The 16,104-nt window shown below is 41.6% G+C and overlaps 1 protein-coding gene across 2 annotated transcripts in view; it reads right to left on the bottom strand.

Moving 5' to 3' along the window:
- The window catches only part of arfgap2 (ADP-ribosylation factor GTPase activating protein 2), an 18,805-nt gene extending 6,560 nt beyond the window's left edge, over positions 1-12,245 (bottom strand). The window contains exons 1-11 of one of the 2 annotated variants that reach the window (XM_049563874.1): positions 12,132-12,245; positions 9,454-9,572; positions 9,115-9,187; positions 8,847-8,978; positions 7,311-7,391; positions 5,596-5,701; positions 4,651-4,707; positions 2,630-2,674; positions 1,776-1,828; positions 1,192-1,328; positions 849-980 (exon numbers count right to left, since the gene is read on the bottom strand). In XM_049563874.1, the coding sequence (XP_049419831.1) occupies positions 849-980; positions 1,192-1,328; positions 1,776-1,828; positions 2,630-2,674; positions 4,651-4,707; positions 5,596-5,701; positions 7,311-7,391; positions 8,847-8,978; positions 9,115-9,187; positions 9,454-9,572; positions 12,132-12,203 (1,007 nt within the window). In that variant the 5' untranslated portion in view covers positions 12,204-12,245. The remainder of the gene's footprint in view (positions 1-848; positions 981-1,191; positions 1,329-1,775; positions 1,829-2,629; positions 2,675-4,650; positions 4,708-5,595; positions 5,702-7,310; positions 7,392-8,846; positions 8,979-9,114; positions 9,188-9,453; positions 9,573-12,131) is intronic. The other variant, XM_049563884.1, reaches the window with a different exon arrangement.
- Between the last annotated feature and the right edge of the window lie 3,859 nt (positions 12,246-16,104).

Genomic DNA, 16,104 nt, shown 5'->3' on the forward strand with positions numbered 1-16,104 from the left:
GACAGAGTTATTGTTATGGACAGTGTGTCAGTGACCATCAACAGACTGAGCACAGTCAAACACGCTGCTCACACAGCAGCGCAGCACGACACTGTACACACAGCGGAGCGAGCCTGTGTTGCGTTCAGGCGTTGTCACGTAAATGACAAATTCCAGCGCCATAGCACAACACAGCAGCATGTCATGTGGGCCGAAACAGAGCAAAATTGCTCAATTTTTCATTTGTTATGGAGTCCATGATTTCCTGTGACACTGACAAATGTTTGCGTAACTGCTTGGATGTTGTTTTATGAGGCTCTGTCGGCTTTCAGTTGTCTCTTTGTCTTGAACGTTACTCGGCTCGTCTTTCTCTCACATGCACTCTTCCTACTTCTCTCTGTGCTGTCTCAAGTGCTGATATAGATTGGTCGTGCTGCCGCGGGACGTGGCGACTTTAACTTTTAAACTTTTACACAGCCCGTCTTTCTGTTCAACGTCGCCGTACCTGAATCCAAAGTATCGCCATGTAACAGACGTTTTTTCGCCACCAACTCAGCCTGTTCATGGTCGAGCTCATGCTCCTCTTAAGCGTCTGTGTTGGTCACTGCTGCACGCCAGCTGCACGCGCCAGGATAGCTTGTGGGCGTGATGTCAACAAACTCCACACACTACAGGAGAGGCAGTCACGTTCACAGGCACACACATTAACATTTATTTAGCCTACATTAAATCGCAAATCGCAGCCTTTTATGCGGTTATGTAATCGCACAGCCTGACATTACGATTGCAATTAGATTAATCGTGGAGCACTATCACACGCCATCACTGCAGTGTTCCTGTTAACATCAGTGTTTGTGTCGTGACGTTACCTCCTGTTGCCGAAGCCCATGCCCAGTCTCTCGGCCTGCTCTCTCTTCTTGCCTTCCAGATTCTGCATCTTCTTTTCTTCCATCTTCCTGTCGATCTCCAGCTCTTTATAAGCCAAACGCATCGATGCCACGCTGTAAAGCCACAACGAGTGATGTCAGAGCACAGCCACAAACAGTTTAAGAAGTTTTACAAATGGGTCATAGTAGAGAAATGACACATTAATTACAAAAATGACAAAAAACAGACCCTTTATAAAGGAGCAAATTTAAAGTAATTGAGGTAAATTGCGATAATCTCACATGAAGACCTGCACAAATTAAAGCAACGACTAATATTCCTTACATGGACTCCTCGGCTTGTTTCTTGGCCTCAGCAGCCTGCTCCTCTCTCAGCTTCTCAGCCACCTGCGCCTGTTTCTCCACCTCTGAGAAACTCTTACTGCTCACCTTCTGGGCACCCAGACCTTTCTTTGCACCGAGCTGCATCAGCAGGAAACACAGTACACATTAGTTTCAGGTTAGAGTTGAAGTTAAAACCCTCGTTCACTCTGCAGGGACGCCGGTGTTCTCGGCTGACATTACTGTTTTTCAGAGGTCGTCGAAGGCTGAGTTTTAGATATATCTGGTCAGAAAGAGGGTTAAAGACTAAATTTTGGCGAGGGCAAAAACTGTCAAGGCCATTTTGACAGAGGTCTCTTGACCTCTCACCTCAAGGTATCTGAATGAAAATGGGTTCAATGGGAACCCACGCATGCAGAAAAATGCAGTTTTCTTGCTTGCACTACAACAGAAACTAGACACTGCTGAGCTTCATCTCCAATTAATCTTCAGGTCCCTGCTTGAGTTGAAGAGGTTAGAGGTTAAAGTGCATCCACATCATCATGATGGCAGCTGGCAGCTCCTAAAGCACAAAGAAATATGACTCACCCCTTTTTTGGCAGCCATGGGCTTCTTTTTTCCAATGATGGAAGGCTTCACGTCTGTAACACAAGAGGCAATCTGTTAAAAAACTGCAGGACAGTTTAGTTTGAAGCCTCCGCTTCACCACATGGGCAGAGTGAGGATGGTTTTCATTCTGACGACCTGAAATCATCACACCAGCTCAGAAACACAAAGCTAATACAGCAGAGAAGGAACAGTGAGAGAGACGTGGCTTTGGTCGTGTTTTATTGTTAATTCCCAAACTGTTTACACTCAGTGAACGCTGTGAGCCAGCGCGGCACGGCGTTAAAGCTGACTGTTTCACCTGGGTCTCACAAAGTCACCAGCAACACTCTGAAGCTCTTGTAGCGCTGCTGTTAGTCAGTCAGGAGTATTTGCATCGTGAGAAAACTGACACGCTTTAGGAAACTATTTATTGACAGACATCAGACTGTTGTGATAAATACTATTATTAGATCCTTTGAATAGTTTGTCAGTTTCCTTTCGAGTTGTGACGCCACACAGTCAACATGTTGCATCTGAATCGCCCACTGATTACCTGCCAGTCTGTGACACAGGTGACAATGACTGCTCTCCTCTGACACAATGCAGCAGCCTTGGTTGACTCTTCCTGGCTGAGAATACAAAGCTTCACTTTGACAAAGAGCGATGTGTTTAATAGCAGGTGCACAATAGAGACAGCACACGGCTATCAAAGGCTCTCCTCAGCCACATATTTCCATTGCGTGATCAGCAGAAAGGTGAGGATAGGAGGCGGCTGAGAAGATGTCAGTCAAGCAACACAACCATGCGTCTGAGGCATCAACTAACCAGCGCAAATACAAACAGCAGCTAATCACCTTTGGGCGTCTGTCCTTCCTGTGATGACAAACGCATGGAGGCGTCTACGTGACAGGACAAACAGACACCAACCAGAATCCAGAAACACACAAGAAGCTGATGTAACATGTGAATGATGCTCTTTATCAACGTTAAATAACTGACTGACATGTTGAGGACTGCGTGAGTGATCTGCTAATTATAGGCATAGTTCTGACCTTTTGTGGTGGGGCTGTATCAGGTATTTATCCACAGTCAATGTGTTACCTACAGCAGATGTCAGTCGGCATGTCCGCAGTTTGGAGAAGCAGGCTGGAGTACCGACAAAGGAGCTGATCAGCGTACTGCTTGCTGCAACATGTATTTTAAAAACCTAAAATATCAAGTGTACGCTATATTCATGATATTTTCCCAGCCTGTCCTTTCCATCAAACAGTGATTTCTGGCAGTGAACTGAAGCCGTTACAACACTCTCTTCAAAGCCAGAGCCCATAACAAACAGAGCCCCTTTTACACTGCCTTCATGGCGGGAATTTCAGGCCATAATGTCGCCTCAGCGTTCTGTATAAATGGTGTAATCACAGAATGGGGGGACAGGGTTGTCTCACCTTTAGGACGCCATCAGAGGTAGCAACAGAAGCGAAACGATGTCTGTATGATTCACCTGTTTACATCATATTAAAGCTTACAGTTACACATGATTAAGGGCGGAGCATCTTTGAGTGACAGGTGGGTGCTGTGCGTTTACAAGTAGCAACCACAGCGCCACAGTGGTTAACCATGGTGTGACCCCAGACTCACAGAGTGCAGGCTTAACCGTAGCTGTCACCAGTCTCTCTTACACATTATTATTACCGCACCATTATGCCACCTCGCCATGCTGTATGTAAGGTTCAATGGCAGTATGTGGGGACGGAGGTGTCTCGCCTATAATCTGCCATGGGAGAGGTAGTAACAGCACTGAAATGATGTGTGTATAAACGGGGCAGACGGCAGGACGGGATCATGGGCAGCACAGGCGTGACGTTTTGATGATGTGTTATGTGTACGACTGCGACTGCGGGAGATTTAAAAGGCAGCTAACAGCACCTCTTCCTGAGCTTTCTACCATGTATTTTCTCTGTTAACGGGTTTTTTGGGGAGTTTTTCCTGATCAGCTGTGATGGTCCAGAGGACAGAGGGATGTCGTCTGCTGTAAAGCCTCTGAGGCAAACTATGATCTGTGATATTGGGCTTTATGAATAAAACTGAATTGAACGTAGCAGCTCACTCAAAGAAGAAGAGCAGCTGAAAACAGTGAGGTCCAGGAGCTCCTTACCCTCCAAGCAGAGGACGAGATCAACCGCCATATAACAGGGACGCTACATGATTGTTATTGACATGTGATGTCATTGATATTGTTTATAAAGTGCTGCTGATACGTCTGTTACATGTCACACTAGAGGCTGACGCTGTTGTGTTACATGTCATGCCTCTTTTGTTTCTGGATTGTGGATTGTTTTAGTTGGCTAATTCTCCAAACTGAGGACGTGCTGACTGACGTCTAGTGTAGGTAACACACTCACTACTGATAAGTTCCCTTTAATGATTAAATGATGGCCAAACATTTCATACTTGTATCTTCCATCCAAAGTGATCATTTACAGTTTAAATCTATCTCTTTGTTTTCTTAATGTTCCCATTTCTTACAGCTTTCTTTTTATCTCTTGTTGGGCACACTGTATTAAATCTTCTTGTATGGAATGTGCTTCATAATTTAGGTTAATTTTTATTATTAACTGTTAAATAGCACAAGAGACAGATACATCAAACATAACAATAATCCTTCTCTAAGCACCTTGGAAATACAGTACATGTTCATATTTGTGCAGATAAACAGAGAGAAAGACAGAGAAGCTGTGGGACAAGTTTTTACCCTCTGAATAAGCACAAATGTCAAACATGAGGAGGGGAATTGAAGATGACAGTGCTGAGGTCATGAGAGAGCAGAGCAGCGCCCGTGACTTTGCTCTCTGAGGCTGAATGAAGCTAACACACTCACCGATGGAGGCTCTGGGTGATGTGCTCAGACCGTCGATGCTGGGTCCTTCCTCCGGCTCTGCAAAGGACCGCACGAAAAACATGTCACGAAACACGACAAATTGTTCCTTTGATTCCACAGCATGATGAATAAATTGAGATTAATCATCTGATATTTCTGTTTTAACCAAATACAGATGTGATGCACCTGATTATCTACAGCAGAATCTTCCTGGAGGTCAAATTTGAAGCAGCACATATTTATGACTGTAGTTGTTCTTTTATCTCAGACATGTTGGGATGTTACATACCTTGACATGTTTCGGCAAAAACTTCCGCCTTCCTAAGAAGTGTCACTTGGTGGTGGTTGTGATGCGTCTTTATCAGCTGATCTGTCAATCAGCCGATATTAGGGAGGCGTGACCATCCTGTCAGTCACGCCACCTGCTGTCTGTCCCACATCAGCTAATAAAGATGCATCGCAACCACCACCAAGTGACACTTCTGAGGAAGGCACATGTCAAGGTATGTGACATCCCAACGTGTCTGAGATAAAAGAGCAACTAAAGTCATTATCAGAAACTAAAGACATAATGAACACAATGAACTAGCACATATTTATGTCTGTTGGTCCCTGGTATGAGTCAAGCTACTAAAATGCTGAATCCTAAATTTCCTCATCATTAGACCCTACCTATCTAATCAACGTGTTTCAAACTCAACACCTTCAGTTTGTAACGCAGCCTTTCTGATGCCTGGCAAGATAACCCTGATGACATCACTGTGAGATCACCATGGTTATTTTCTCAGACTTAAGGAGCTCCCTATGGAAGCACAAACACATTGTAAAACTGTGTTCACAGGCTGCACTGCGCCCCTCGCGACAGGTAAACTGACTTTCATGTGTAAACTCAGTGGAATGACCCTTTAAAATGTGACAGATAACAGAAAGGTTTGTTTTACTGACGGCTGTCATCCTGGGGTTTGGCTGTCATGTCTGACAGCTGTGGGGTGACGGTGGCTCCATTCTGCTGTGGCTCGGAGGGCGGGGCCACACTCCAATCATTAGCAGGCTGAAAACACACAAAAAACAAATCAATGATATTCATTTATTTATATATATATATATATATATATATATATATATATATATAGATATATATATATATATATTTATCAAGCACACAAGACTTCTTAAAGCCAGGTCCTTTTTTCAGTATTTTATATTTTAGGTCATGAACACAAATTCTTATTTAACAGGGATTATATTCCTTCATAATTTATTGTAATTCTGATTTTTCATCATTTTACTGGCAACATTTTTATATATTTGAGGCTGATTTGTTTCAACTATAACAGAGCTGAAAAATGGAGCCAACGCAGGAGTGGTTCCTCTAATGGCCTCTTGAGGGTGACTCTGGAAGCCAGTCAATCCCCAGAGACGAGGGAGGCTCAGATTTATCAGCTAGACATCGAGAGAGAGGCGAGAAGAGAGGCTGAATGCACAGAATGGGATTCGGTGCTACTGCTATCATCGTTGGGGAGATATATCATCAGGAGGAAAAGCGCCGCAGAGAGTGCATCACAAGGAGTGAAGTTGCGTCGTCTTTTCCTCGCAGATGACGGTTCGGGTTCATTCTCTCCTGTTGCGTAGTAAGTGTGGTCCATTCGCACACTTTATAACTAAAAAAACTTCCACTACTCTCTATCGACGAACTACTAACACTCTCTGCTGTTTCCTCCTCCTTCTTCCTTCCTTCCGCTGTCTTCGTTGGTTCATTTATACACGCGAAACACGTTCTCTGGCTGGCTGGATTGTCTGCTTGGTCTGCCGTACATACATGGCGGCACAAGATGGCGACCTCTCTAAAGCAAGGCCCTATAAAAGCATAATTATAAGGCTACGAAAACCAAACGAATTTTATTTTATAGCAATTATACACTTTTATACACTTATATAAACATATTAATAGGTAGAATATTCAGATTCAGATTTGACAATAAACCATGCTAAATATTACACACTGGAACATTAACAGTAGAAATTAACCTGTTTACAGCCTGGTACAAAAAACAGTTTTGGTCTTCGTGACAACTGTACGGAGCTGAACTTTAATACTTCTCACCTGTCTACATTTTATTAAGGATTAAAGTTACACATATTTAAGGGTGGTGCTGCTTTGACTGACAGACTGTCTGCGAGATGTCGCTACAGTCTGAGTCAGATCCACACCTCGCTCCTCCACAGCTCCACCCTCTCGTCCAAATATGGTCACTTCTGGCTCCAAAAAACACGCTGGCAACGGCTGAAATGCCGAACTCGAGGCTTCCCAAATTTGAGTCCACAAATCAATAAGTGATGTCACAATGGCTGTGTTCACTATTTATACAATCTATGATTAATGCTCTTGTTTATAGTTATTGATACTCATTTAATTTCCAGTGAAGTTCAGTGTCAGATTAACTCCTGTATTAACTGTTGAATTGAAACATTTAAAGGGAAATGTTTGTTTGAATTGTGTGTTCACATTAAGAGACAAACTTTGGCCAACATAAACAAAATATCTCCATCAGCCTCAAATAATCCACTGTTACTAAATTAAAACAGAAACATAAAGTTGTTCCCTGACGTTACGTAGTGAAGATGGCAGCATGCTGTGATTTTTCAACAAACCAACCAACCTGTGTGTGTTCTGCAAAGAAGTCTGTCTCTTTCTTCTCAGGAGCTGCAGGAGCGCTTCCTGCAGAGGAGTCGATCCACAGCTGCAACAAGGAGAGGAGGAGTGTGTTATTCTGAGAGACAGGTCTGTTCACTATCTTCACACAGGAGGTTTCATATTTTGACTCTTATTTACAGACGTTACGCACACCCCCCCCGGACTCTGAACTACGTCTGCCAACACGGCTCAGACACTGATAGTCACGTTACCACTCTTATGTAATATGTCAATGATCCACAGGACACCGGCTCAGGTCTGTTACTGTGACTGAGTGACGGAGAGTTGTACCTGAGAGGTCCAGAGACAAATGATTCAACCACTTAATCAGGCTGTGTGAAGCTATTAGCATACAGAGCGCAGGAGCAGAGGTCAGAGCACTGTTAGCAAACTGAGAGACATAACAGCTGTAAATATTAGTAATTAGTAAGTCGTGACTTTGTTCTCTGCTGAGATTAAAGAAGTGTTCCACTGCTGGAAATACGGTCTCTTCACAAACCTGGGCCGTCTCTGCAGCGGAAAGACGCAAATACTTTTGGAACTGTTGCTTCACGACCAGAGAAAACAGATGGAAAGAACTGTGGCATTCACTTTTGCTCAAGAGTTAGAAAACCTACAACTACCAGAATGCACTGGACCAATAAACTCTCCCACTGGTTGATGACATAATGCAAGTGCACGTTGGGTGGGGCTGGCTCATCAGAAAACAATATGGCGGCCAGATGGTAATGTACAATCTGGTATTACAGTTAAATGATAAGCTGCAATGTTTCTGAAAACATCTGAGGCAGGAAACAGGAACTCAGCAACTGAATCTTGGTGATATTCGCTAAGCACTGCTTAGTTTTACTGAGAGGAAGAGAGGGGCGTCTTTCTCTCTTCGTGTCCGAGGTGGCAGCTGGCATACAAAAATTAGAAATTTCAATCTTTAGTTCAAGCAGTAGCACTAAGCAGGGAGATTTGGAATTTGACAAGAGGGAAGTTTAACAAGTTTAATTTACACACACCACCCACATAAATATGAGCCGTCTCTCCGGGACTAAACGGGTTAGTTTTGTGATTGTTGAGGTCTGAAATGTCTGATTTCACTGCTGCCTTTATAAAAACTTACAATACGTGCCGCAGTGTTTACAGGTGCTTTTTTTAAATGAAATTATGGGGGCAAGTGAAACTCACAAAATCAGTTGTGCTGCTGTCTCAGATTTGGTGCCTGTTATTAGCCTTTATTATTATCTCATAGAACTAGAAGACTGTATGAAACTGAGCTGGTTAAAAACCAGCAAAGTATCCCTTAAACTCTGGTTTGTTCTGTCAGATGACGTGAACTTCCACAAGTCAAAACCTGGCTGTATTGACATAACTGATGGTTATGATATTCTGATGCATTACATCTTTATTGACAGAGCCAGTGAGTCTGCTGCTGCTGACTGCATCAATGCAGAAACTATGACTCACTCATAAGACTCATTCCCAAAACTCTTTCCACTTAATTGATACTCACATCTGTGCCATATTTGGACAACGCAGTATTTGCCTGCTGCCGAATCTTCTCCCTGTACATCTGGGCTGCACGACTATTATACTTGGCGTTGGTGTCGTTTGTGGAGCAGCCATGCTGGCGGAAGAACGCCGTCTTCAGACAGATGAAGAACAGGAGTTATTACATCACATTAAAACCCCAAAGCATCCACCCAAATATTACCAGCCAATGACACTGCCTAGAGTACATGAAAGATGTTGTTTTCAGGCCTGATCTCAGTCTGACTTACCGCGTTGGCATTGCCTCCAACCTGCATACATCTGAGCTGAAACCAGTTCCAGTTGGAGTCTAACTCGGTGGACCTGAGGCACAACGTGAAGAACAAGGAGAAGTCAGCACTCCAGGTACACCTGACCATGACCCTACAGGTCACTGAGTGTCTGTGAACTCTGACTCATTCACAATCTGCAGTCAAAAGACTAAACTATTCACTACGCAGCCCACAGCAATTAAAGTGTCATTCCGCCTCTCTTTCAGACAGCTCAGCTATTTACTGAAACTGTCAGAGAGGTATGCGGTGTGATGATGACTGCTGAAAACTATGATCATCGTTAACAGTGAGGCTTACCTGATGAAGCTGAGATGCACTCCCAGGGAGCGGTGGATGCCAGAGCAGTCAATGCATAAGAACACACCATATGGAATACTCGCCCAGCTCGGGTTTTTAGCTGCGCAGTCAAAACATACCTGCACAGAGAGAGCGTGTACATTTCATCAGCTTGTATGACTGCAACAAATCTAACAAGGTCTCTAATAAGCACCTATCACCTGGATGTTAACTACGCTGCGGAGAGTTGTTTGTCACATGGCGTGATGATGATGTGGTGGACCTGAAACCTGTAACTTGTGACTTCACATGTGTGTTTCCATTACATGATGTTGTTTAAGGTTCAGTACACTGTAGTTACAGTAAAGTCAGGCTGATGTTTTAGCACCTTTACATATCTGACATCAACCCACTGTCAAACTATAATTATAGGCCACAGCGGCGCCAGCTATGACATTACATGACGTCTCGATTATAAATGTTGACATTTCTACAGGAGTAAAGTGTAACGTCTCGCCAAAAGAGAAGTAAAGGATAATATTTCTGATTTTGAGGAGCTGTTCAGATGATACACCAAATATAGCAATAAAGGGATCCATCTTTATCTGGACTCCTAGCACCTTTGTTGACATCATTAAAAAAGTCAGTCGAAAGTTTCTGTTGTCTGGAAGAAAAGAAGAACATATGGCTGAAATTACAAGAAGACACATATCTTCTGTCACATTGGTCCAAAATATTAGGATTTATTTCAGATGTGCTGAATAGACTGTGTGTCATACCTTGATTGGTAGAACCTGCAGCCTGGCACAATGTTATGTATGGTTTTTTTTTTGTTTTTTTTACACACTTTAAATACCCAGCACATTATGCATATACTGTATTGTAAAATGTTTTACATACTAGTATTTACACTGTACCATACTGCACCTATTTTATTTTAGATTTTAACATACATACACTTCTTACTTTTACTGCTATAATCCTCGACTGTCAGGAACCACAACTCCCCCGCAGGGATAAATACCATATTTCTGTTTCTGAGCTACAGTCAGGGTCGCAACAGTAAGAGACTTCCACAGAACAGAACTGTCTCAGAGATATTGTGGTTTCACAGTATTAATTATTAGTCAGACGGAGCCTTAAAGAAATGAAAACAGAAGGTTAAACAAATGTTTCATTACTGTAATTAAAACCTGAGACCATTTTAAAAATGGAAGTATGTGTAAGTAGTTTCCCCTTTGACTATTACTAAAATAAAGATGAGATTTTCCGTCCAGTTGCAATTCTTTCCCAATATCGTGGATGAGCACAGGGTATGAAAACATTCATTTTCATATCACGGTGTACCTTGAAACTGGTACATCACTGCAAACCTAGTGCCAGTGTACTGACTCAGAGCAGCCGACACTCTGAGGGAGGAGTTGTACAGGTTGATGGTCACATGAATGGTGCGCTGCGGGAGAACATATATTTAATATATGTTGCACATACTGTAAATATTTATCATATATTTATTTATAATGTGTTTTTGGGGGGCTGTACATTGTAGCATTACACATATATCTTTTGTATTTTTAACTTTACATACTAGTTTAACACATTGTATTGTACCATATGGCACATATTCTTATATTTCTAAGTTTACATACCGGTTTAATACAATGTACTGTAGCATAAGGCATCAATTTTTATATTTTTACACACTTCACATATTCAGCACATTACACATATGGTGTACTATCAAATATTTTACATACTAGTATTCACATTGAAGCATTAAACACATTTTTTTATATATATTTCTAACTTGACATACTAGTTTTATACATTGTACTGTAGCATTAAGTATATCTTTAATTTTTACACACTTTACATACGCAGCACATTTTACATGTTATACATATCAAATATTACATACTGGTGTCAACACTGGAGCATATATTTCATTTTTACATGCTTCGTTCTTATACTTCTTATTTCTACTTCTAACATTCTCTACGAAATAAAGTATTTCTGATTGTGAAGTATATTATTTACCTCTGAGATGGAGGAGAAGAATAATGTAGGATCAAATGGAAATACTCAATCAAGTACAAGTAACTGTTACAGTACTTTATTAAATGTACTGAGTCATTTAATATGCGCTTTCGTTGGAGCCAGCTCTGTTAAACATGTCAAATCAAACTCGACAGTAAATGAATATTACACTGAACATATGTTCAGTTATCATGTACCAACTGTACATCAGACACTGTTAGCATTAGCGACATATGCTTCAACACTGTCAGACGTTACGACTTCGAATTACAACGTTAACATTGTCACTAAACTGCGCGTCTTATTCTCGGTAACCGCATATTTACAGTTTTATTTTAGCTCCTTCACTCTTTCATTTCTGAGACGCAGTGTAGCTCAGCCTGTTAGCTTCCTTCCTTCGCGAACACAAACCGTATACGTGGCCTTTATGTTAGACTCATTTACCGGCAGGCTAGCAGCTGTTAGCTCCCGTTAGCGGTGTCACCGTGTAGCCGGGCCTACCGTTAGCTACACAGTTAGCTTCCTGCTAGGAAACAGTTAGCTGAGGCAGCTCACCGGATCACACCGGACAGACAAACCGCCAACACGAGCCACACACACACACAGACACACACAGAGACACACACAGACACATCAACACCGGCGGCGGCTCGGTCCGTTACCTTGTTCGTCGGTACGGATCTTAATCTCTTGAAAATGGTCAGGATCTCAGTCTTATTTGGTTCCGTAGCCATCTTGCCACTCTGACAATTTCTACAAGCTGACGTCACTACGGATCCTCGAGTGCCCCAAACCTAACATAAGCGAAGGAATGTTTACGCAGACAAACGGAAAGCCCTCCGGGACTGGTGACTGGTGCGCAGCCCTTAAATAATTTATCATGGTTATTTACATATTTATAAAATCTATTTTCACTCATGTACAGTCACGTCCAGTTAAATCCCATAAAACAACACTCAGTGTCTGCCTGTTTGACCAATCAGCACTAAGTCCTTAATAGGATCAGACAGTAAGATCAGTTAGAGTACTACATACTTTGTGTATTATACATATGCTAGTCCATACCCACTGAGTGCACAGTCACCCACGTGCAGTTTCACATGGTGTGTGTTTGGGACACAGGTCATAGGAAACTGCAGATTAAATAGTCAACTGAACCCATTAAGAAGAGCAATGTATTCAGACAGAGTGTTTGTGAAGTTGATAGTACGATTGCTTTATTGAAAGTACAGTAGATTGACCACGTCAGTGAGTAGAAAAACGTGGGACAGACAGAATGACTGACTGACAGAATGACACACTGACAGTTTCCGTGATTATGTACAGCATACCATACCATGACTTAGTCATACCAAACATTAGAAACAACACCAACATTGGTCCACAGGGGGAGCCACAGCGATCGGTCGCATTTTAGCCATTTGGAAGCATTTTTCTGTTGTTATAGCGCCACCCAGTTGCCAATTAGAGTTAAATTTCTCCAGTCACCTTGAGGCGTCCTGTTCTACATATCTACCAAGTTTAGTAAAAATCCATATGGCGGTTAGGCCTAGATAAGAAATGAGCTCTCTAGCGCCCCCATTTTGTTTGATGGGCTCAATAATGGAGGGGTCCCCTCAGATTATGTGTGGTCATATGCCTACAAAGTTGCGTGGTGATGGGTGAAACCCTTGAGATGTTCTACACCTTTATGTGATGAGCCACGCCCTCCGCAATATTCATTGCCTTATAGAAGCTCAGTTTTAGGAAGTTTTCCAACTTTTGCCAAGAGGGAACTTTAGATATTGCTCCCTAGATTATGTTCACCCAGTTTCATGCAGATCGCTCAAACTTCCTAGGAAGAGATCCATTTGAAGTGTTTTTCAAAAAAATCAAAATGGTGGAAAATCTATATAAGCGGAAGTTATGGGTTCTTGAGGCAAATGTGTTCCTCATGAGGAGAGGCATCTCTGTGCAAAGTTTCATGTCTCTACCACATATGGGGCATGAGATATGCCCATTCAAAGTTTGACATTTCAATGGGTTGCTATAGCGCCCCCCTTTGGCCAGTTGATGTAATATTGCTTCATTGGCATCCTCCCATGACCCTCTACCACTGTGCCAAATTTCACATGGATTGACCAAGTCAGGAGAGAAACCTGGAACACACACAGACAGACACAGTTTTCGTCATAGTAAGATATTTTTTACATTTATACATTTTTAAGACATTTTTCTTTTGAAGGTAATAAGAACTTTTTTTTCTTGGACATTTAATATTTATCATTGGAAACATTCCACATTCACAAGAGGAGATGGGTGGACTCCAAAGCAACAATATGGCATCAGAAATAAGAGGCCTTAAGGAAAGGAGCAATTGAAATTAATTTTGTGTTTGATCATTTTTTATGGATGTTTACAGCTACATTTAATTATTGAGTTTGTTATATTTAATCATTGTTTTATGTTTTTCAATTTTCTTAAATTAAGTAATTTATTGATCTAATATTTTGACTTTGCCTCTGTGTCATCAGGACTGTGTTGGTGCGGTTTGATCAGATTTGATTGACAGTAACATTTCCCCTTCAGGCAACAGTTGAGCTCAGTTGTCATCACAGCGCACCAAATCTGTCACGTTGAACCGACAAAAACTCCTTCATAGATAATATTTTGTTTCTGTAGGAACACGTCTCCCCTATAGACAGAGAGAGAGAACAGATTCTCAGGTTCTTCAAGAGAATTCACAGAAATCAATACATTATATTAACATTAATACATGTTATTTTTGTCCCGTCTTCTGCAACCAGTGGAGGCACCATTTACTCAAATGCAATTCTTTAGGTGAAATGGTAAAGGTAAAAAAGGTAAAAGGTAAAATGCTGATAATACATTTATATATCAGTGATAATATGAATGCATATTGACAGTTTAACTGATTTGGGTCTCTCTCCTGCGTAACACTTAATGTACAGAGCATTATTACAGTGTGTGTGTGTGTGTGTGTGTGTGTGTGTGTGTTGGTGTAATGTGCCTTCACTGCACGGGCTGTAAACTGTACAAGGCACATGTTGGAGACAGGATGAGTAGCTGTGATATGTTTCTATACATGTGACTTTCTGACAGGTGCCGTCACTGTCATGGCTTTGACTGGGTTTTGTTTTCTAGAGGAGGAGATCAGCCCGGTTTAATTATGCTTAATACATTTTGTGTGTTTGGTGCAGCGTCTTTGTGCTGTTCTCCCCGAGTATATAAAAATGTAAATATTATAAAAAGCCATTTATTTAGTTCTGGTTGGTGTGGTAGTGTCTCTGGTTCTCCTACAGTCATTAGCACAAAAAGACCACAAAGAAAAGAAGGGAAGTGCAAAGAGACACAAAACAACCATGAAATGACCAAAGAAGAAAAGTAAAACAAACAAACAAACAAACAAACAAACAAACAAAAGAAACAACAAAGAACAGACAACAATACCAAACATACACGTTCAGCATCTGTATCTCTCTCACGTTAAACTCCAAAACAAAACACTCATTTCGACTGTAACCAGTAATCATACCCAACGTGTCACCGCAGTCCACCTGACCCTCTGTAACAGAACGGGACAGAACCTCAATTCATTTTTCCTCTTTTCTTCATAGAGTCTCTCCCCATATGTTTTCAAACTGAGCTAATTTGTTCTTTTCCGAGGTTTGTTGTTTTCTCCATATTCAAATAATAGCACGTTTCTTTTTTCCAACGAATGAGTGTAGGAGGGTGAGTGGATCTCTGATCCTGGAGTCAAAGTTTCTTTAATACAACTGAAGAAAAAAGAGCAATCCATACCTCACAGTGTCATGTAACATGTCTTGTAATATACAGATTGAGAGATTGAAGTTAAACTTTACACCCAATATATCTCAGAATCAGAATATCTTTATTGTCATTGCACAAGTCCAACCAAAATGAGGTAGAGCTCAGTGCTATTTGACAAACAGCAAATGAGAACAAACAAGATAAACAACAGGCACAATGTCAGTTAAATAAATACAAAAGAAAAAGTTTAAAGCTGTACACTCACACACACACACACACACACACACACACACACACACACACACACACACACACACACACACACACACACACACACACGATAGATATTGCACAACAGGATTGATTGCACCAGCTAGCAGAAGAATTAAATGTTCAAGTTATTTCAGGTTTGTGCATAGTTCAGTGCGATGACAGCTCTGGGGTAGAAGCTGCTTTTCAGTCTATTAGTTTTTGATTTGATTGTCCTGTAACGTGAATCAAAGGTGAGTTGCAGATACTTTTTACTCTTTAACACAAAGCTCCATCTCTGTAGGGATCCTTTCATCATGTTGTCAGACACTTAGAATAACAACCTGAGCCTGTCAGTGACAGAAACAAACACTGTTAGTGGACGGACACTGACAGCACAAAATTGTCCGTTGCAGCCTGTTTTCACTGCTGCCGGCTGCAGCGCTCTCTCTCAGCACTGGACCAGTTTCAAACTGTTGTTCCCATCAGTCACTGGGACACAGAAACATGACAAAATAGAATTCAGGTGGAAAATACTTTCACTATCCTCGTCCTAAACTGAAAGCTGATCCGACTCTGATAAAGTTCTTCACAAACAAATGTAAACTTATCTCA

Source organism: Epinephelus fuscoguttatus, linkage group LG2 (assembly GCF_011397635.1).
Source record: "Epinephelus fuscoguttatus linkage group LG2, E.fuscoguttatus.final_Chr_v1".
NCBI classification, from domain to species: Eukaryota; Metazoa; Chordata; class Actinopteri; order Perciformes; family Serranidae; genus Epinephelus; species Epinephelus fuscoguttatus.